The following is a 22,774-nucleotide window of genomic DNA, read 5'->3' on the forward strand; positions in this document are numbered from 1 at the left end:
CTGCTGTTTATCAGTAGAGGCAATGAAGCAAGATATAATCTGTAAAGCTGTGTGTGTGTTGTGGAGTAGGTCACTGAGACCTTTTTACTACCTACTCCTATGTAACAGGGTTCTGAACTGGGCTACTACAAGCTGTCTCCGTGCAGACATGGGGATTCACAGAAAACCAAGTTTTGCTGTTGAAATGGCATAGGAGAGTTCAGAATTTGCAATTACAAATCCGATTTGCAGATTTGGGGACATCTGTTCATCCTTCATGAAGACTCAGCTGTTAGGTGGAAATCAAATCGCCTTTCAAACGATAGCACCGTGAACTGAAACCAGAGACTAAACTGTTGTTAGATGAGCACGTTCATTATGTACTATGTTTAAGTCTTTGATTTCTGTTTCAGGTGAAGGAAAACTTCAGTCTGTCACTGGATTTCTGGGAGAATTAATGGCTTGGGATGTGTCCATGTTGCTTGCTGGGCTTGAGCTATGCACAAACACGAGCAGGCAGACCTGTTAAGGTAGCATTCCTTGTCACTGGTATACCTTGTCATTTGTATCCGTGCCTTTAGTACCAGTAAGTGCTGGATGCCAACCATCAGTGGAGATAGACTTTGAAACACCAGGGCAGAGCTCCGAAAAAACCATGGAGGTACTGCTTTTGGGGGCCTGTTTCCTTGCTGTTGTTTTCCCTCCACGCTCAGATTTAGCTGACCGTATGATGGTGTTTTGTCTCAGCTCATTTCTTCTGTGAAATTGGGCTGGCAGGCCGGCTGGTAGATGAATTAAATAAGAAGCTGATGATAGCAGTTGGTAGGTTGTTTACGCAATGCTACTGTGAGAGATAATTGAATACCGCCTGGGTATTTAATGAAATATGGAGGGATGCTAATTCTGGGAGGTAAGGATAAAGTGAGCGTTCTTGTCAGATTTGGTAATTGCAGTACTCCTGTCTATCAAGTGATCCTGAATGTGTTTGCATTTGTGGAATGAATGAATGAATGTCACAACAATAGAAGTGGGGAGATCCTGAGCAGATAGAGACGAACAGCAACAAGTCAGGAACTTTTACCTGCTTAAAAAAAAGCAAGGCATTGTGGGGCTGCTCAAGTGTTTTCCTCATCCTCTTGTGGTGTGGTGCTACAGTGGGAGAACCTCTGTAGCAGTGTGTTAGTAGCTGTTGCCATCTGCAAGCTGTCTTCATTAGACTGCAAGAGCCCGATACTGACAAGTCCCTTCAGCTGCTGGGCTGCACGGGGTAGGTCTGGTTCCTGGAGTTGATTACTAATAGCTTGTGAGTATAATTGGGTATAATGAGTATAACAATTATATTCATTAGAGAAATGTCTTAAAGATATTCGTGTTCTCCAGTCCTACTGTAGCCACTGCTGGGGTGTGTCAGCTGTGTTTAACCTCTGAGATGTTGGTAGCTGTCACCTGCGTGAGATTTTATTAATTGGCCCCGCGGGGTCTGCTAATTGGAACGGGCTAGCTCCGAGTGCTAATGTGTGAATTACGGGTCAGGTAATGATGCCAGAGCAGTGATGAGATCTGGCATTTGCAAGCTTGGGCAAGACGAAACTTTTTTCTGCCCGTGTCTTGGGTTTATTACACTTGGGCGCTTGCAGTAAGAACAGAATATTCTTTGTGCTGCATGAAGCGTACAAAGCGGTCATTGATTTGGCTGATATGCAGTAAGCAGGTGTTACATCAGTGCCACTGTTACCTCCACTCATGTAAGAGGCACCACGTGCGTGGTGGCAGCTGTGGCCGTACCCGCTGTGCTGCTCTCTGGTTTGCCCTGCTGGTGGGCGCATGCTGCTGACTTTCTGCTTGGTCCGTGGCAGGGCGGGGACTCGGGTGGCTTTTCTTCTTTCCTCTTAGGCATTTTGTAATCTTGGGACAGATATATTGGGGTAATTGTTATGTTGTGTGGTATGCTTGATTAGCTTCACAGGCTGCCTTCTTTGCTTACAGTTAACTCAAAGTTGAGCTACTGTGGGTTCATGGATTATGTACAATTATGCTTTCTAACTCGACTTCATTTTTGATGCTTTGGCTAAACTTTCTTACCTCTGACTATTCACAGCCTTGCAAGAGTAGGGGGAGTATCTCAAGTGCTATGTGCAGGGGTACACAACAAGAAGATGTAAAGAACAAAACCAGTTGATTTAGCTGGCTGTCTAGTGTGGTTTTCAAAATGCTGAAAAAAAGACGAAACCAAAGTGCAAAAAATCTGCAGGCATCGCTGAGATAAAAGCATCTTGGCAGCTCTAGTTAATGGCATCATTTATGCCATTTCATATTGTCTTGTATTCCTTGTTATTCCAGTGCAAAACTTAATTAAGGATACAGGTTGCAAAATGGAGCACTGAGATGTCAGGAATGGTAACGCTGTCAGCCCTGCTTGAGTGGTCCCACCTGCCGTGCTTTGTAGCTTCGATGCACTGCTGCAAAATAAAATGAACTACCAAGGTAGAGAAATGTGATCAGTAATTTAGGAGGGAGGAAGAGTGTAGTCATCATCCAAACACCTGGGACGGTAAAACCACACATTTCAGAATAATGCTGTAAGCAAATAGCTTGTTGTTTGGTTGGTTGGTTTTTGAGAAATTCAAGGAAAATGGAATTAGCTGTTCTGTTTGTGAAAGCCTGCATTTAGCTGCTTTTGCAGTTCATCGTGGTACATATGATTAATAATAACATATTTTAAACTTAGGGGGCTTTTTTGTAAGTCATGAGCCCATCTTCCCTGTGTAAAATGCTTCCTTTGATTCTAAGGGGGTGATGTGACTCAGTCTGCGTGTCATTCTCTTCTGGTGGTTCCTTTGACCCATCTTTCATGCTCCGTGTAAGCAGCTTCTCACCCACCTTGTACAGAGGAAGGCCCTGTGGAGTGGATCCCAGTTAAACAAAGCAGACTCACCAGTCCAGAGGAGCACTGCCTTATGCATTTGGAACCATGAAACACTGGGTAAGGCACAGGCAGCCAGGACACATTTACAGCTGTTTTGCAGCAGCAGGACCTGCAGCTTAGTTTTGTTCCTGATACTTTCTGAACTACACATTTCTTTTTTTATGCTTCTGTTGGGTGTGTGAAACATGCTGCATCTGAATTAGCCAGCAAGGTGGGTAAATGGAAGGAGGAAACATTTCAGTAACGCATGGCTAGCAGATACGCAGTTGCCATCTCTGCTTTTGCTAGCTCCATCGCTCACCATCCAGCTGTGTGGGGCGGCATTTGGGCAGCTTCCTTTCTCTGTTCCCTCTGCTTTGAGACAAGCTCTGACCCCACTAACGAGGTGCAGCTCAGGCACGTGGGTGAGGTGGCCCTGGTGGGTCCCGCAGCAGCTCTGGGTGCAGTCCCCATGCAGACGGAGTGACCCCAGCTGAGTATGCTGAGCGCTGGGTGTGCACTGCAGCACAGCACTGCTGCTCATGGGCTGGGTGGGAGCTGTCGTAGCCACGTCACACGGAGTTCAAAGCAGTGCTTTGGCACTCGGCCTGGACTCATAAAACTGGTCGTTGCAGGTCCTCCAGCTCACTTCTAACATCTCTTCCTTGTTTGCTGGCCGTGGCCCAAGCTGCGTACTCGGTGACGCTGGGCCAGGTGCACTGCGTGCGCCGACTGCAGTTACCAGGCGGCACAGAGACTGGGTGTCCCAACTCACAGCTGCGTGGGGTTACTGTGATTTCATCCAAAATCGTCTGAAAACAGGCATGCGTGGCTTAAAGCCCCCCATAATGGTATGGTTCCGTGTGCACGGAAAGGCTGGAGAAGTTAACCCTGTTTGGTATCCTTCCCAGATGTGGTTTCTGCTGACCCTTCTCCACAGCGTTTGGTTTCAGTGCTGGGAGCTATGTGGGGTTACGTGTGCATCCATCCTCCCGGCTGCTTCAGCGTTTGCTCTGAAATTAAAAATGGTATTTCTTTTATTTTGTTGAAGCCTAAAGTGATCGCGAGGATCACTTAGCAGCATGCACAAGAATTTAAAATAAAAAAACAAAAAAGTCCCCGAATTCCAACAGTGTTTTGTAATTGGCCCTCCTATCCAGCGTGCGGAAGGCTTTCCTTGTAAATCAGTGCCAGATTATCCACATAAAATAATACTTTATCTGTAAAAATAGAACAAGCTCAGCTTTTCAGCGGTGCTGGAATCGATCATTTATTTCTTATGCATATGCTCTCACTAAAGCACCGTTCTTATGGCATGCGATAAGCTGCTGAAATACAGAGCATGCTGTTTTTAGCGGGAGCCAACAATTCCCTAATCTGGTAGGATGCCGGGATTATATTTCTGAGGTTGCTTAGCAAGGATTTTAGGGCAGAGTGTAATGATCTCAGGCTGGGTTTTAACCCTAGGATCTTGCTTTGGAATTGAGCAGGGGAGGGTTTTGCTTTTTTTGCAGTCGTGGGGCTGGAACAAAGGCACCAGGTGGGTGAACATTCAGTTTTCTGAAAGTGTTTGTTTACACGATGATTAACATTTAAATACATCACAGCCCCCTTAGTTTCAGTGTGTAGTTGTTCATTTCTTTCTTCAGTAACATTTCTTCTGCGTACGTGGTACTTTCTGGGCACCACTTAACAATGCAGGAGAGGATGGGTAGGCACGAAGTCACTCGTGTCTGCTGCTAAAAAGCACGGCCAGACAAACTGTGCAGGCGTTGCAGGTAGGGGAGTGCTGTGCGGCGACAGAAGAGCAGGCTTTGCTAGCAGCGCTGGGGAGATTGCAGGCTGAGTTTCTTTGCTGATGTGAAACAGTGGTCTTTGTTTGGCTCTGCCAATGGCACTGGGAGCGCTGTGTAGCCTCATTGATTGGTTCCATGCAGTGGAAATCTGACCTTTAGCAGATGTTTGAGAAGCTGCCAGCATTCAGAGTGATGGGCAGGCGAGACAGCTTGTTCCTTGTTGTGTCGATGAGAACTTCCACTAGATTGGTAACATGCGTGACAACGCCAAGCTTTTAAACGATCAGCAAGCGTTGTGAAGCAAGGCAGATTTTCCTGAGCTGCAGCAAATAACTTCTTTTCTTGATACGTAGCTTTGATAATTGATTAGCTGATAAAAATATTTTGATAATTTAAGTGGATTTTAATTTTTCTTTTTTTCTTTTTTTTTTTTAATTTAGATTTTAAGTAAGTTTTGGCTTTGCCCGTATTTGACTTAAAGGTCAGTTTTAGCATGCTGTTGGAGCATCAGCTGGGGATAAACGCTTTCAAAGAAAAAAGGACGAGCCCAAACGGGTTGGGGAGGGGGAGGCAGCAGTGAAACATATCCCATCTGGAGCCCTTGGCTCAGAACAGGATGTTGCATGACTCCATGCAAAGTCTGCTCTCACGAACTGCATTCTAAGCAGTGTAGGAGATTCAGCTGCTCGGTGGTGGGAGTTCGGCATGAAACGAGGTCTGTTTTCTCAAACTCCAGCAGTTAGAAGTACAGGAAAGAGGTGGGACCTCATAGGAGATTTATGTGATGAATAACTCAACAACACCAGCAGTTGCCAGATAAAACCCTTTCCTGCAGGTGCTGGCTTTCCTCAGAGCTTTACAATTGTTTTTCAGTGTGTTACATGTGGGAAGAGAAATTATTTAAAGGATTAGGGGTTTAATGTGAAAAAAACACAAGGAGCGGTTTGCCTGTTTGTAGGTTTAAGTTGCAGAATCGGTTGCAGAAGGATTTCTCTTGTCTTGGCACTAGGTAATTCGGGTACTTGTGTGCCTTTTGGGGTGGGGGGCTCACCCAATTTGGCCATTGCAGATTTCCTTGAGTACGGTGCGCCCCGCCATGCCTGGCAGCGAGTCAGGGGCGTGCTGGTGGGAGAAGCCACACAACCTGAGATTTCCCAGGTTGGGAAACCTGGAAATCTCTGCCCTTTGCTCACAGTGCTCAGGAACACCTAATTTTTCCAGCATTACAGAACTCGTCGGGTGTGTTTCTTAATGATTCCCATGTACTTGTGCCAGAGTTCTTTGGCAGCTCGTTTTGGTATCTAATAATCTGTGTACCAAACCATATTAGGGATTTTTGGATGTGTGCGGTGTTCTTATCGCTTCTTCAGAGCAGAATGAGAGAAATTCCCCTTCCTTGTGTTTAGACCATGTAGCGTTGCTTGTGAGTCGTGTTTGTTCAGCCCCCATCTCCTCTGATGGTGAGGTAGCAGCTGTGGTCTTTCCCTGAATGGGTTAACGTTGGTGTCTGTTGTCTGTTCATCCGTGACCTCCTCCTTCCCACCCTAAGGGGGATTTAGGAATGGGTTTTAGCAGCCGCATTTCCTCCTCCCCCCTTCTTTCCAGTGCAGTGATGGGAGTGGGGCAGCTCTGCCTTACTGGCTCTGTGGGAAGTGAAATGCATGGGAGGAAGACTTGCTTTCTTTTTTTCTTTCTTTTTTAAATGCCATTAGTTTTCATACATCACTGAATAAAAATACTGGTGCCTGTATTTGTCCGTGAGTGATTGCAGACATTGATAACGCTCCATGCTCTCTGATATGTGACGTATTGGTGCCACAGTGAGACAGGTCTATCAGAAGCCACGAGAAAAGCAATAATAACATTACTTTCAGGAATATTCATCACATTCTTTTAAGTTAATCCTGTATTAATATGTTTGATGGTAGAAGAAAGACAGCTGAGTGCCCTTTTTTGTCTTGGATGCTTAGGTGATATTTTGTGAGTCGGAATCATTCCTTCCTCATCCATGGTAGGTCTGCTGGAACACGAGGTGTACTGTATGTACAGTTTGAAGGAGGTGAGGACTAATTTTAGACATAACGTTCAGTTTTTAAGTAGCTTATGGAGTGAAGCAGAAGGCGTTTGTAGAGCATGGTAGGGCGCCTCAGGTGCCATTCTCTGATGTATTTTGAAAACAGATTCATGTCTTTGTTACTATCAGTAAATATTTGTGTTTTATATATGTATATATATATATATCACACCACTAAGAATTCTATAGCTGGTGACTCCTTGAGTCAAAGGTATCTTCTTATAGTGTGTTGGTTTTCCTGGCAGGGAAGTTATTTGGTCATTTAGAAAACTCGAAGCAGCTCTGAGGTGTGTTGGTATTGTGACAGACAGGAACTTGCTGCTGGTAATGATACCTTTCTGACACATTCTCATTAAAATCCAAATTTAAAATGTAATTCTGATTTGCAGGGAAGCTTCTCAAGGAAAAAAAAACCTGCAAATGCAGAATGAGTGCTCAATACTAAATGGAGACTGGTCTTCATTTTCCTTATAGAAGGATGAGTCAAGGGTTGCATGAAACTAAACTTTAAGCCCATGAGATCTTACAGGGGAAGTAAGGAAGGAAGGAGACAGATGAGAAGTGCCAGTCTGCACATTCATACTTCAGGCTTCACATTTTAATTGTTCTGTTCTTTAAAGGATTTAAGTAACTTCCATAAACATCAGTCAGTGCAGTAGGTCATCTGTTGTATGTATCCCATGTAGCATTTAGGAGCTGCCTTAGACAAAAAGAAAAGCTGTTTTGCTTTCCTAGAAACTTGCACATATGGTGAGCAAATTACCTGTGGTTCTGAGTTAATGCTTTTTTGTTCTCTTTAGGATGCCCCTGAGTTGCAGGAGGACTGTTTTTGAAGTTGCAGGCACAGCTCTCACTTACAGCCTGTAACACTGTTGTGCAGGAGCAAATGCCTTTTTCATTTAGCATCGCCATCTTCAAAATGCCACTTACTTGAAAATACTTTCCTTGCTGTTATTATAGGAAGTGCCCATTTGAGCTTTTCAGTGTCAGAAAGTTAGAGATGGCTAATACAGTAATTAAGGTTATTTATTTGATTAATTAAGCAGCTCTTTATGTATACTCGTTGCAAGTGCTTTGTTTTTGTATCTTTAACTGTGAGCTTAAGTATTAAGGGTTTTTGGAGCTATCTAATGGATCTATTATTTTGCCTTAGAAAGATCTTTGCAAAAAATTGCCAGGACAGCAGAAAATCCCTAATGTTATATTTTCTTGGCTTTTTTTTTTTTTTTTTTTTTTGAGCAGTGCTATATTTGACATTTCTTGGGCAATTTCTCATGATGAAGTAAGGTATGGTATGAGATTTCTTTTTTCCATGCAATTAAGGTTAGTTAGGAGAATTGTGGTACTGAGATTGGTTAATACTTAGTTAAGGATTAGGTGCACTGTAAAAAGTTGAACCACCTTGCTCACATACTTGACACATTTGCTTGCAAGATGGAAAAAAAATTAGACGAGTGTGCAGAATTGTATCTTCCCAGTAACACTAGCAGGCAAACATTGAGAGAGGTTTCCTGTGACCTGCAGAAGTATTTTCCACCCCTATACTTCTGAAGTTGATAGGCATGAAGAACTCCGTTTGGCTGAAGTCCTTTCTGCGCTGTGACCTTAGAGGCAGCACGGCGAAGCAGGCAGCTGTTCATGGGAGCTGGTCAGCTCTGGCTCTGTGATCATGGATGCTTTATACTGAAACACCTCAGCAGCACCTGGAAGCCCACAAACATCTACACTGCGTTTGTTATCATGTAAGGATACCTGTCAAAACAGGTAAAATTGGATTGGAATGATTCTGCTTCTGTTCTACCATATGGGTGCTGAAATGGTGATTGTTGTGACTTGCTCTGCATCATGAACTCAGGGCAGAAACTGCCGACTCAAACCTGCATCTCTAAAGTTTGTTAAAACAAATCTGGCAGAAGGTTTTTGAAGCACGAAAGGTATCCGGTGAAGCTGGGACCAAACAGTCCGTGTGCAGTGCTAATAAGTCATCGCTCTGATAGAAAACGTTTATTTAGGATTGTGAGATGAAAAGAGGGTTGCCTTGGTGCGTGACAGTACTTCTGTTTCTTGGAAGTTTATACACTATCTACAGAATTGTAATGCTTTGGTGAAGTATCAGATCAAATTACAGATATCTGTAACTGAGCAGTGGCCGCCGAGGTTGAGCAGGTGAAGTGGGACACAGTAGGAAATGGACGAAGCTGTGGTTTTGCTCCCAAAATTGTGCTGAATTTTGGCAGCATGTTTACTAATGTTGTTTGCTCACCAGCCCAGATCCCAATCTCCACTGAAGATAGCTCAGTTCAGAGCTAGAATGAACCTTGGTCCCAGTTTGTGGACCTGTATGCGGTGATGGAACAGGAACTGTAGCGCCTCAGTTCTCTGTGGAAGGTCTGGCCTTGGAATTCACTGTCAAACACAAAAATAAAGGAAAAAACACATCCGAAAAATCTTAACCTTTTGAAGCTTCACCCTGTTAGCATGGATTTTGTTTTCCTTCTCTAATGCCGCAGCTAATGCGTAACTTCTGCAGGTTTTGGTTGTGGATCCCTTGCTAGCAGGTGTCTTCAAGCTTTTGGGCACATCAGAAGGTTATATGAGCGTTTATTTTTGAAGGACTGATGTCTCTGGTATAAAGGGGTAGACAGAGATAAACACTGTGGGACAGAGGTGTGGCTCTGAAGGATGACATAGAGGAGGCTGAAACCCAGAGGCCTGAAGCAGTCTCTCAGTGAGGCAGCCAAGGAGGGGCTCTGCAGGTGGGGTAGCGCAGAATGGCACCACCAAGCTGAAGGGAGGCTGCAAGCAGGGTGTGATTCACATCTGCAGAACAAAAAAGTGAAACACAACGGCAATAAAATATGTCTGGGTCCTAGCTAGAAAGAACATAGAAACTATTTGTGCTCTTTATTATGCAGCTTAGACCCGATTTAAGCAGGACTAGGAGAAGCAGATTGCAGACTGGCATTATAAATAGCATTTCACAAAGAAGAAGGGAGATAGCGAGTTACTGTCAAGACTGAGTAGATATTACTTCTCGGATGAAAGATCAGGATTTAATTAATAGAGTACATTAGCTTCATTCTCACATATTTCTGGTTCTTTTATGAAGGAATACACTTCTGGGGAATACCTTCCAACGTTTTAGTGGATAATAATCAATGGAGCAGATAAATATTTAACCAAGTTTCTTTTACCTTTCATGATTCTTGTCTTGATACTCTTGGCAAATTTTACTTGGAAAAGTACCCGATGAGAATTGCTTTGTTGGCTTGTTGTTTAAGATCCTTGTTCTTGAGTATAGGAGCAAATACTTTGTTGTCATCAGAAGACGGAAGAACTTGACTCGGTAGTTGGAAATTATGTATAAAATACAATATATTGTCTTCTTGCTCTTCTTTCTTCTTTCCTCTTCATTTCCTGACTGCTCTCATCATACTTGTGCATCGCCCTCACAGCTCCCGTGCTCTGGCTGAAGAGCAGCAGTGCATTGTGCCAGGCTGTGTGCCCACATTGCTGCAGGTGACTGGGAACAGGCCTGGGGAAAACATCTCTGGCACAGTGTTGCCGGGTGGTTGGTGAGTGCTGCTGCCGCAGCAGAGCTCAAGACCTGGGGACAAAGAGCAGCAGTGAACCACTTCTGTCTGAGCAGTAAGCAATTGCTGTTACCATGTGCTTCATTCCAGTCTCCTGTAGTGCTCTGTGGCCTCTGACAACCAGCGAGGCTAACTGTCCTCTTGCTTTCATGAGGTACTGCCAGTGCACTGCCACAATCACCTGCAGCTATTAACGCTTATTGGTTAACCATCGGTGCTTGAAATGGCCTTATCTCCATCCAGTCGTCTGTCAGATCTGCAAATGTAGGTGTATATAGTTTGAAAAACAGCAACATCTTTTTAAGAAGTAACTGATTGAGACTTTGCAACAGTGGCTTTTAGGAATTAACGTGACATCTAAATTATGGTTAGATACGGTAAGGAAAGTTTCCTACGTTGCTGACGACAAAGAATTTGAAAGACTTTCTTTCCAAGTCTGCAGGACCAGGGAACTGTTGTGTAATGGGTGTATTTTAACTAGGTGCTGCTATGATTTAGTAGTTAATACATTCTTGAAATTTCAATGTTGCTTTTATTTCTCATTTCAGATGAGAAATTCACTGTGTTTTTTGGCATCTAAAGCCTTTTGAAAGCGGTAACACTTGGCTTAGGTGTGCTTGAAAATCCCAGCATGGTCATAAGTTAATTTTTGGTTTGTGCGTCGCCTGGCTTTGCCATCTGAATTTGGAGAAAAGGTTTGCAAAGTATGTCAAATATTCTAAGTACCGCCAGTGAGTCAGACACCTTTCAAATAAAATCTTGCATTCCTGCGGACTCTGTTTGGGAGACAATTCTTTTTGAGAAGCTCATTTAAAACCCTGAATGGCACGAAATATAAATACTGTTTCCTTCAATGCAACGTAGTGCGTGTTTTCTCTGTCTCTCATTTCTGTATGGAATATGTGTTTTAAAATGATGCATGGAAGACACGTCTGCTTTTTGAAATGTACATCTTTATTCACCAGAGGTGGTATTGAGGCATCCTAGTAGGATGCTTTTTTCCTCACTCACCGTCCTTGTGACCTTATTGATACTCTACACGGTGTGCTGGTTGCTTAGCAATCCAAGCTACAGGCAGCAGCACCTTGGTACAATGTACTGGCAGTTTTCTTCACTTCTGCAGCCATTTTTATCTGCATCTTTTCTCCTAAACTTACTTGTTGTCAGTGCTCAGGCATGAATTCCAGGGAGTGCAAAACTAGCATTTCAAAATTAAGCCTGTTGCATACACTGTTCATTTCTATGCTTATTGTTTCCCCATAGTGCATCTTGAGACTGCTATCTGTTTGAAACAAATGTTTTTATTTAAATAACTGTCCTGATGCTTTAAGATATAAGGGAGCTACCTTGAAAATTCACGTTTACTGAAGCATGGATTCTTTGCTCCATCTGTTCCTGTTTCCTCCTGCATATGGCATATATTTGACATGTTTTTCAGCAGGCGTGCATCTCCAGTTTAGTTAGAGGCCGGAACAAGAGATCAGGGCTGTCTTACTTGTTCATCAGTGTATGAAGTATATTGAGCTGCCTTGGCACTGGAAGTCTCTGATTATTATAAGTCTCTGATTATTACGCTTTCCTGATGGTTCATGCTGACAGAGATGAAGTCACTGAGAGAAGCCTTGGGGCTATCAGAAGGGACTTTGGGGGTTGGGGCCGTTAGTGGATGGTGCAGGAGTACAGGTAGTGTTCTCTGTCCTTTCAGCGACAGCAAGAGATGCTGAGAGGATTAGAAAACCCATCTGATAAATACATGGCTGAGTGGCTGAGAGGCTGGTGCCATCACAGGAATTTTGGCTTTTTCAACCCTGGGGCAGTGTACTCAGCACCTGGCCTGATGGCTGTGGATGGGTCTCACCTGTCTCAAAAGGGGGAAAGGGATCCTAGCCCAGCAGCTGGCAGGGCTCATTGAGAGAGGGCTTTAAAGTAGGTATGAAGCGGGAAGGGAATAAAACAAGGCTCACTAGACATGAGCCATGGGGAGCAGTGCTGGGACTGGGGGGAGCGAGGCCGATGACTCAGCTGAAGTGCATCTATGCCAGTGCATGCAGTGTGGGCAACAAGCAGGAGGAGCTGGAAGCCATTGTGCAGCAGGCAAGCTCTGACTTAATTACCATTACTGAAACATGGTGGGATTGCATAAGAAGTTGACTTCCAGGAGCTCTGAAACAGCAAAGGCTTGATGCTCTATAGATTTAGTTCTTCCTTTGTGCACTTCAGCTTTCTGGGTTGTAGCTGAGGGCTGCCTCTGGGATATAATGTGCCTGTACTGCGTTCCTCGGAGTGAAGAAGGAATTAAGGTCTTGAGAATAATCGATTGGTATGATGCTTCATGGTGGTGGGCAATGTCGAAGGGGACTTTGAAGAGTCGTCCCTTTTGCTTTCATAGCACATCTCAGAAGATGGCATCTTTGTCTCAAAAAGCAAATGAATTGCATGATGTCCTCTTTACATTTAAGAGAAAGTGTGCTAAAATCCTTAGATTCGTGGGGGCAAAAGCTGCCATTTAGATGTTTTTACTTGCAAGCTCCTCAAACAATTAAAATGAACATGCAGATTTGAATCTTTGTCCAAAGCACTTCCTGTTTTTTTCTTTAAGAGATGCAGAAGCGTAAGGTAACTAGCACTATAAATATTTGGTCTTGTCTCTGAAGAGGCTTTCCATGTTCTTTCCTTTGAAATTGGACTTAGCTACGGCTTTGTCCTGGTGATGAGGTTAATGCGGAGGTCCTGTGTTTCAGAGAGAAGCTGTGATGTTCCTTAAACAGTGGAAGAAATGTACAAGTATGATTAACAGATGTGTGCCAACTTCACTGAGAATCCTTCCAGATCTCCTGAAGGCTTGCTGTGACGTTGTGCATGTCTGCTCACTCCAGCTAAAAATACGCAGCACTTTTAGTATTGCTTTGTGTGTTGAAAGTAAATACTTTCTGGTCTACAAATGCAAGTGAAGAACTTGTGTTTAAGAAAGAATATCTTCCAGATTGGTGGAAACTGTTTTTAGGGATGCATAGAGGCAATAAAACTCATAATACTGAAGAATTTGTTAGTTTGAAACCAATCCGATGCTGTTATTCCAACATTTGTTTAGGGTTTCCTTAGGCTGTGTGGGCTGATGCCAATATATTCTCAAATACCCATCTTTTTTTCTCTACTGCTTTACTTGTACTGTCTGTAAGATGCAGCTGTATAGCACTTTGATGTAGAAAGCAAAGGAGTATGATGACACTAAGAGTTTTTTAATGTGGAGTGGCTGTGAAAATTGCAATGTGAATGACAAGGATGGGGGATATTTTGGAAGCATATAACCACGTTGCAAGCTCCTTATTAAAGAGAAACCCTTCTGCTGTCTTCAGTTGCATTTTCATTGCTTTTCCATGCGGAAATGGGTAGCACTTGTATAACACAGTAATAATTTTACTGTGTTAAGCTGTTTTGCTTTATAGTAAATTGTGCTTTGATTGCATTTGATTAGTTAAAGATATATTTAGAAAGGCTTGGCTGCTGGGTAATGCCGTTTCCATCAAAGAAACGATCTGTAAAAACCTGAGAAGGCAGGGATATTGGGAACAGGATGGGAAGATTAGGTTTTATAAAAACACTCTTCCTGGCCGCGTTCCCTGTGTACGTACAAGTAGCTTTAGTTTATACCAGCTCAGTACTTGGCAGTCGCGTCCGTTTCAGTATGTAAATGGAGAAGTTTCTCAGAGCTTAGGGTACGTGGTTTTAATTTGCAGCTCCGCAAAATGCTAAAAAAGACTGCTGTGGCCCAGCAGAGCACCGAGGCCGTGCGGAGCTTGTGCCTCTGGCTGTCCTTCTCTCCCTGTCTGCCCACAGGGCTGTGCTCGCTGCTCACCTTGGGATGCCCGGCTCCATGGCGGCTTGGCTGGGGCTGTGGGCCTTCCCCTGGGGCGAGGTGTGCCCTAGCAACGGGAACTCCAGCAGTCTCCTCGCTGGGCCAGAAGTGGGCCGGTGCCAGAAGTCCCATTGCGGATACATGCAGTTAAAGCCTGCAGCTTACAGCTGATACTGGAGGATGTGGGGAGGGAAGTGCTGTTACGGGCTTGCGTTTTCATTCGCCAGCGTGGGCATCTTGTCCTACATCTTACTGTTTGTTTTCTCATCCTCTACGTTACTGTGTGCTCGTTGGAGGCATCCAACGGAAATTTGCTTTTCCTCTGGGTGGTACTACGAGTGAAAATTTCTTGTAGGAGATTTTATTTATTGCCATTGAGATGTGGTTATTTTAAACATAGTAGCTTTCAAAGTAAACCTCTGCTAAATTGTATCAAGGCGTACATTTTTGTGTTGGAGGGGCTGGAAAGCAGGCGGTCTGGCCTACATGTTGTCTGGATTACATGCCAGGCTTTTTAAGCATAGGACAAGGGGAAATGGCTTTAAGCTAAAAGAGGAGAGATTTGGGTTAGATGCTGGGAGAAAACACATTACTCAGATGGCGGTGAGGCTCTGGCACAGGCTGCCCAGAAGAGCTGTGGTGCCCCATCCCTGGAGGCCTTGAAGGCCGGGTTGGATGGGATGGGGCTGTGGGCAGCAGCCAGCCCGCGGCAGGCGTTGGAGCTCGGTGGCACACAGTCACCTCCAACCCAAGCCATTCCGTGATCCTTCAGGCTGTGTACCTAAGAATGCTGAACTTCAAGATAACTTTTAGCAGCTGAGTTTTGAGTTTTCAACCCTTACTTTCATGCAGTACAGATGTATATAGTGTATAGAATAGTCTTTGTTTTAGTTTAGAAACATTAAGGATAGAACTTAATAGGCCCTGGGACTCACCTTGAAGCCAGTAGTCCAATTTGTGTTGAAAGAATATTCAAATGGTACAAATGAAGTGGGTTTCTTGCCTTATTAAGTGCATATTATAAGAGATGCTCAATTGCACTCAACATAAATATTTCAGTGAAAGTCCTTAGGTGAGAAACAGGGAACTGTACATCACAACTCCTGGTGCAGGCTTTGGTATAGCACTGGAAGCACGGTGACTGGTGCATCTGCCGTCACTTAGGAGAGAAATGACCTGTATTTCTTAAGTGCCAATCAGCTAAAATGAGTCATTTTAGCACACAGGGATGGAAGCTTAGCAGCCACCAGCACTTGTCCTCAGATCAAGCCAGGCTGTGGCAGCGTGCAGGCGGTGTGGCTGCATCCCTGGTGCTGGGCATGTGGGCGGCACTGCCCAGCTCTGTGCAGGGCACGGTGTGTTCGTGACTGTTCAGAGAGCCGCAGGGTTTGTGTGGTCAGGCGTATTTATTTGGAGCACTGGTGACTGGAAAAGGCTGGAGCGTGGTGCTGCACATTGAAAATTGCACCATGGTTGTTGTGTTTTGGCTTTGGAACGGTGATATTTTGTTGCAATTGTTTGGCTGACTGCTGAACGTTAATTTGTTGTCTTGCTTTACTTGGAAAAACGTGCTGTGGGCTTATGCTGCTTCCTGTTGGAAAATAGCGAGTTACAAAATTAGCGCGTTAATGCCAATTATAACTGTAATATCAGCCCAGGGGGAATTCTCCCTTTCTGCGCAAGTGTGTACGTGGTGAGAGGTCTAGAGCGGCTCTGGCAAAACAAACTGCTGTGTAGCTGACGGGGCAAGGAAGCACGATTTGGCTGAACAATCTCAAAATCAACATACGCTCCTAAGGAGGCAGATGTTGGAGGGGCTTTTGCTGTGCACAGTTCCGCCAGCGAAGCAAGAAGATGGAGTGCTTTCAGGCTCCCTGCTTCTTGGCGGGGCTCGGCTTGGCTCCGTGTTTTGCTTTCTGGCACAGGCTGCTGGATGGCTTTTGTTCTTCTTTCCCCTTTTTATTCCCTTTACTCCCTTTCATGCACTCGTGCTGCTCTTCTCTGTGCGGCAGCACAGTGTCCAGGGAGAGGGGAGCCCTGTTTGCTTCAGGCAGCCTTTACTCTTGCCTCACAAAAATGTGTAACACGTTTTCCTGTTTTGAGCACGTATTCGCTAACAAAGAATGGGTGAAAGGTTGTGCTCCGCGTTTTCCCCGTGCTGCTGCTGCCTTTCAGAAATGAACTCTGGAAAGCCGGGGGTAGCTAATAGACTTGGCACGGACACAGGAGCGTGGTGAGGCTGGCAGCGTGGCTCCCCGTGGGGCTGTGGGCGGATGGGATGCGGTGCCCCGGGCAGTGCAGCTGGCCCCATGCCACTCTCCCTACCCCGCTTCCCCTGAGCTGCTCCTTTGCAGACCTGGCTGCTCGGTGCCAGGAGGCCCTCATACAGCTCACGGTAACTCCCTCCGCCGTTGCACCAGATTTGGGGTTGTTTGGGGTGCAGATCTTGCACGCACAACACTAGATTGCATTGCAGTTATCCACGAGTTCTGGCAGGGATCCAGAAGGCGCAGCGTGTTGTAGTGTGACTGTTTCTCAACTGCTGGATCCAGTTTAGGCTTATCTGTGTTTTTCAAAAACGTTTGCTCTCTTGATTCCCGTTGTCTCTTGTTTTTAACCCCTCAGCTGTGCTCAGCCTTGTGCTCGGCCCCCCCACCCCATCACACGCTGCCCAGGTATTACAGAAGCACGCTTTGCCCGGCCCAGGGTCACTGAGTGGGATGAGCAGCAGGAGGGGTGGGGAGCAAGAGGACTTCGGGGAACGGTTTGGACTATGCTATCACTGACAGTGGTCTTCACAATGGACCAAATGACAACATCTTTCCGCTCTCTTGCTAGAATAACAGGCGGCAGTTTAATAACGAACAGCTGAGGCAGGAGGGTCCTTTCTGTATGAACTATTCAGTAGAGCTGATACAAATGCTGCAGTAGGAGGGGAGCTGTGGATGAGTGAGGGCGGCAGTGCGGGAGGAGCAGAACCAGCTCTGTCGTCTGCATAGCCGTGCAGATTTTAAGTGGAGACGTGACTGTGGGCTGCCACAGAAGAGAGTAACTGCAGTGGGTTATTATTGTAATCAGACTCATGCTTTCAGAGAGATAGGGGGAGTGCAGGAACAGGGTGGAAGTCATGTGGGTTTAAAAAAAAAGAGCATCTGTGAGAGGGGAAAACTGGGAAGACGAATTTTGGTATGGGCTCGGTGTAAATTTAAGTTGTGTGCACCGAAGGGAGAGGGATGAGATGAGCAGGAGCGCTGTGCAGCACGCGTCTCACAAGTGTGAGACAGGCAGTCTAGACAAGGAAGTATGTTGCAGGCCTAAAATTAACTGAACCTAGACAAGAATTTTTCAGTGACAGCAATGTAAGTTCTCAGAAGATGGAGGAAGAAGCTCCGGTTTCAGAAGTTGAGATGGGTGTAACTGAGAGCTGAAATTCAGGAGAGCAAAGCAACTTGCCCTGTCCTCCTCCAGACTGTGACAAGCAGTGGTGCTTTCTATAGGAAGGGGTGTTTCTTCTTAGCAGCGTTGTAAAGTGCATTATAAAAGCAGGAAAAAAATATATAGTTTAAAAAAAAGTGATCTTGTAATGTAATGCTTAATGAACTAAGTTCTCGTTTCCTAATGTGGATAATATTTGTATAACTTCTTGGCTGTGTGTTCCCTCCTCCCTTTACCAGAGGAGACAGATGACTTGGCATGGTCAGCTTGCGAAGTGCAGCTGAGGGAGGTTCTGGTTGTTCTCCAGCTGTGCGTTGGGGATAGCCCAGTAACATGTACATGTAGGACAGCAGTGGCACGAGATCATATAGATGCAAACTGGCTCCGAGGTGATTTAGCTGGAAATGAGAAGTGTGGTGTTGTGAATGTTTTATGTATTTATTTATTAAGCCAAAAGGAGTGGGATCTCATAAGGGTTCAAACGGCAAGGTACCGAGCGGCTTCTGCAGGTGGAGCTGGGAGCTCAGAACTGTGTGTTGGAGGTACACGGAGCACCAGAGGGCTTATGGTGCTCCTTCTCTTTCTGGTTCTCTTCCAACTGACTGCTTTTTTGGGGTTTTTTTTGTTTTGTTTTGTTTTTAATCCTTGAAGCTGCGTTTTTTTTGTTTGGTTGATTAGTTTGCATTAATTTAAGTATGATAAATATTTGAACAGATAATAGGAATTGTTCTCAGAGCTTATCGAAATATGTTAGTATTTAGTGTCACACTTCTCAATCATGGGATAAGACACCCAACATTAACAGCTATGTTTTGGCAGATGAACTCTTCATCTCTTCAGCACACGTGCTCTGCTGAAAGAAAACATTTCTTCTGTGGTGCGGGAACTGATTGAATTGTCATTTCAATACCATAACAGTAAAAGGGATAATACTAAGCTCTCACATGAAATTTTAAAACACGTGCTTTCAAAAGTGCATGTAGATTCTCCCGTGCTGTGTACAAGTAATAATGTGTATCTGTTCTTGTTCTTAAACTTCTCCAGGTATACGTGGAATTTGATGACCTTGAATGGGAAAAGCGAGAATGGGTTAAAGTTTATGAAGATTTTGCAACCTTCTTGGTGGAGTACCAGCTGGTCTGGGCGAAAAGAAAGGACCCAAGCCAGACTCAGGGATCAAAGATCAAACAAATTCAATGGCCTGCATTGGTAAGATGCTTCAGCAGTCTCGTTTATTGAACTATTTTAATGTCTCTAATGCTGTGCTCCTTAGGAAACCAGCTAGTTTACTTTGGTGGTGGTGGTTGTGAAATGTGGTGAGTGTGGAGAGGGAGGAGGGTAAGAAAAGGACAAGAAAATACTAACAAACTGTGTTTGAGATTAGAGGGTGGGTGTGATGTGGCAAGTCACTCAGACTCATTTTTAAATCAGCTTAAAGCACTGCAAACCTAGTCTGAGTGACAGCGTAGAACTAATGGCTCTTTACATGGTCAGAGCATCTAATAAGTATTAACTTAATAGGAACGCCTCTTCTGCTCTGTGGAGGATTGAAACTAAGATGGAAAAGAAGCCCGTAAGCTTATAACACCTTCTTTACGGGACTTGAGCATATCTAATATTTGGATCAAAGATCAGAAAGATGAGAAAAGTGAAGAAATATCAATGAAGTGACAATTGCTTTGCTGGCTTATGAGGTGACAGTTGTGACACTTCCTCTCTGAATCGATGCCCAAGCATAGAGTTGCAGAGGATTGTTTGGATGCTGTGTTTGTTGTTGATGCATCTTTAGGTAGATCTGGTGAATACCAAGAATCTGATGAGATGATCCTTTAAGGAATAAACATGTACCCCCTGCTCCCCATCTTTTTCCCCAGTAACACTTCTAGTAGTGTAAAAAACCTAGAATTATAGAATCCTTAGAGTTGGAAGGGACCTTTAAAGGTCACCATGTCCAACTCCTCAACAGTGAACAGGGACATGCACGGCTTGATCAGGTTGCCCAGGGCCTGGTCCTTCAAGCCTCACCTTGAAAGTCTCCAGGGATGGGGCATCAACCACATCTATGGGCACCACCTCATCTATGCCTCACCACCCTCATCAGAAGATCCAAATAGTTCTGAGGCTTTAGGAACTATTGGTGTTGTTGATTTATAGAAAGTTGTGGAAGATTTCTCTGGGATTGTCAGGTGACAAGGGAGCTCCACCCAATTCCTCGAAATGGTGAGGAAGGGGACATTTTAGGTATGTTTAATAATGTGAAGCTCAGTATCTGCAATTTTAGTCCTGGCTTTGCTATGGGAAGAGGTTGTTCAGGACGGGACTTGCTTCTGCTTATTATTCCTTCTTGACTTACCTTGAATGATTGTGTTAATGTGTAAAACATGGTGAAATTTTGGATGTGCAGGCTCTCTCAGGTACTTCCTTGTACAACCAAATTTTCAGTTTCATCTTAATATATCCTTGAGAGAGAATTTTTGGTTTTACTGAGTAATGTCACTTGCTCTTTGATACCACCCATGTCGCCCTGATTGAGATGAATATTTTAAAATCTGTTAGCAAGTTGGAATACAGTATCTGCGTACTTGGTTATTTTTTATGCCTTTAGTCTCACTCTCTAGGGTATGGAGGTTCTTCTTGGACTTTGAAGAGCTGACTTTCTAGAATGTTTTCTAGTTTAGTTGGTGATCCTGTCACCAAGATAAAGGCACGTCTTTGCTGACGCCTGAGCATGTTTCAGTTGCACCTTCTTCTCAGTACAGACTTATCCAAACTTCATCTGATCCAGCTAAAGGCAGAAACTTCTTCCACCCCTGTTTTATCAACTGTTTTTTAAATTCCTACTTTAATGTTGGAGTTCCTGAGGTAGCTTATGGGACTGGAAAGATCTGTACAAGGTCAACCTCCTGCTTTTGCATTAAAAAAATAAATAAAATTCAAATCATGTAGCCCAACACAGGGCTCAGTAGCTTGTTAGGGCACGGTTTCCAGATGGTAAGATGACAAGTTCTCAGCATTTGTGCTTGGCCGGCTTGCAAATGTTCTAAGAGTTGTTTTCTGTGTCAAACTCTCATCCATCCCTATTCCAGAAAACCCTTCTTCAAGGGAAAGCGGAGGTACAGAATATTAACTCAGATTAGAGCAGATGCCTTCCATGGAGCCCTCCCAAAGTTCTGCTCCTTATCAGGAGCTGCACTGAGCCCACCAGGACCTGGTGAACACGGAGACTGCTCAAATTGCCATCCTAAGTACGTTCTTCATTTCCAGCCTGTCTGAACACTGATGTAGCGTGTGACATCTGTGAAAGGGCATTTTCTAAGTTAGAACAAGACTTCTTAAAAATAGAGGAGCAGTGGAAAAGGTGGTAGAAATATTGGTTGCACAACACTGAGGGGAATATCTGCACTTTCATGTTAAGTCCTTGTTGCTGATGTGATTTACAAGAGCTATCTTGCCATAGTTACTAAATGAAAAGTCTCAAATGTTTCCCAGTGATGGAAGTATATTGAAAAATTATTCATGTACTGTCTTGTCGTCTTATTAAACACCAAAACAAGAGTTTCTGGTACAATTTATTTTAGGTACCCAGTATGTGTGTAGCAAAGCAATATTTTACTATGTTCAAGTAGTACATGCTACTGGATCTTGGACTTACTAAACATAATAAATGGAAAGTGCTCGTTTATTTTAGATCCTTATCACCTTTTGTTTTTCTCTTCTTTCATCAACATACTCTGTATTTCCTGGGTGGTATTCAAACTAAACTTGATCAGAAGCAAGGTCTGTAACTTCTGTGGGTTTTTCTGTAGGGAGTCACCACTGCGTACTTCACAATTACCAATTTCTTTTATTATTCAATTGTGAGATGCGCTGTAATCTCCACTTCATGTGTGAAATTGCTGGAGTTCAACTTGGTCACCACATGTGCTAATTTGAATGCCTGTGGTGTGGCTGTTAGTGGAAGCAGTGCTTCTGCTGGCCTTGTCTAGCTGTGTTCTAAGGCTGTATGCTCCTGGGCCAGGTGCTAAGAGAGTGAGGAAATAAGAACTGCTGCCTCTTACTCCTTGTTTAAAACCTCTGTAACAGAGGTAGGGATGGATTTTCCCCTGACTTCAGTGTTTTTTATCATTAGATTATCCTTTCTGATCCTACCTCATTCACTTCTGGTAAATTTTCAGCAACTGGGCCTGGAGCCTTGGTGGCAGCGTGCTTCATTGTATGAGGATGGCTGCTGCTGGTGGCTAACTATCTCTGAAAGCCTGCTATAAAATAAGGGAAGTGTAATGCCCATTCATGCTGTGTTTGGATGCTTTTCCTTCTTGTGAGATGGTTTTCCTGGACAGAGCAGAGGAGAAATCCTGGGCCGCCTGGCTGGCCGCTGTAGCTGGGAGCTGCCTCTAGAGCACAAAGGAAGCTGTGATGGCGATGCCTCATAAATAGCTTTATAAGAATGCAGGTGGCATTAACCATAGCATTTCTGGGTTCAAAAGTGCTCAGCTGTGCTGGGTGCTGTACAAGCTCAGAAGAAAAGACTATCCCTATCTTAGAGAGCTTACAGGCAGTATAGCAAGTCGAAGTCAGTGCAGGCAAGGAGAGAAGCAAAAAGAAAACAGTGACAAGTGATGTCAAGCCTAAATGTAGCCTAAGAGTTAGGGAAGAGTGTTTGCAAGGAACTAATGGAGATGTTTTACGGATGTCAGTGCAGGAGAAGCCTTCTTAGCTGATGGAGTAGTATGAAGTAGTAGTATGGATTTTGAAAACATAATAAGTTGGTAGTAGAAATTAGTATGTATTTCCATAGTGAAGGATTAAGAAAAATAGCCTGTATAAAGTACTGCAACTGAAGGCATCGGTTCAGTTTGGTAAATGAGGGAGCTACAAATAGACAGTACAAAAACAGAGTGACAGGCTGAAGGTGTTGGACTAGAGGAATTACCAGTACCTGGGAAATGAGGCAAAATTGCTTCTGAATTCCTCTGAAAACAACTTTGAAGAAATTGAGATGAGGGATCTTTTTTTTTTATCGATGGGCGGAAAAGAATGGTTGTATTTAAGGGGGAGTAAATCATTGTCTCTGATTTAGAAATAGTCTGGGTATTAGGATGTTTCAGATCAGTGATACAGTCATGCCTATTGTAC

General features: G+C 44.2%; 1 protein-coding gene across 3 annotated transcripts in view; it reads left to right on the plus strand.

Annotated features, from left to right (window-relative positions):
• The window catches only part of JMJD1C (jumonji domain containing 1C), a 164,191-nt gene that overhangs the window by 44,436 nt on the left and 96,981 nt on the right, over positions 1 to 22,774 (plus strand). For all 3 annotated transcript variants that reach the window (XM_046942820.1, XM_040702360.2, NM_001199546.3), the window contains exon 2: positions 18,683 to 18,847. Coding sequence is in view for 2 of the 3 variants with exons in the window: in XM_040702360.2 (XP_040558294.1) it covers positions 18,683 to 18,847 (165 nt within the window). In the remaining variant the exon portion in view is untranslated. The remainder of the gene's footprint in view (positions 1 to 18,682; positions 18,848 to 22,774) is intronic.

Source organism: Gallus gallus, chromosome 6 (assembly GCF_016699485.2).
Source record: "Gallus gallus isolate bGalGal1 chromosome 6, bGalGal1.mat.broiler.GRCg7b, whole genome shotgun sequence".
In the NCBI taxonomy this organism is placed as follows: Eukaryota; Metazoa; Chordata; class Aves; order Galliformes; family Phasianidae; genus Gallus; species Gallus gallus.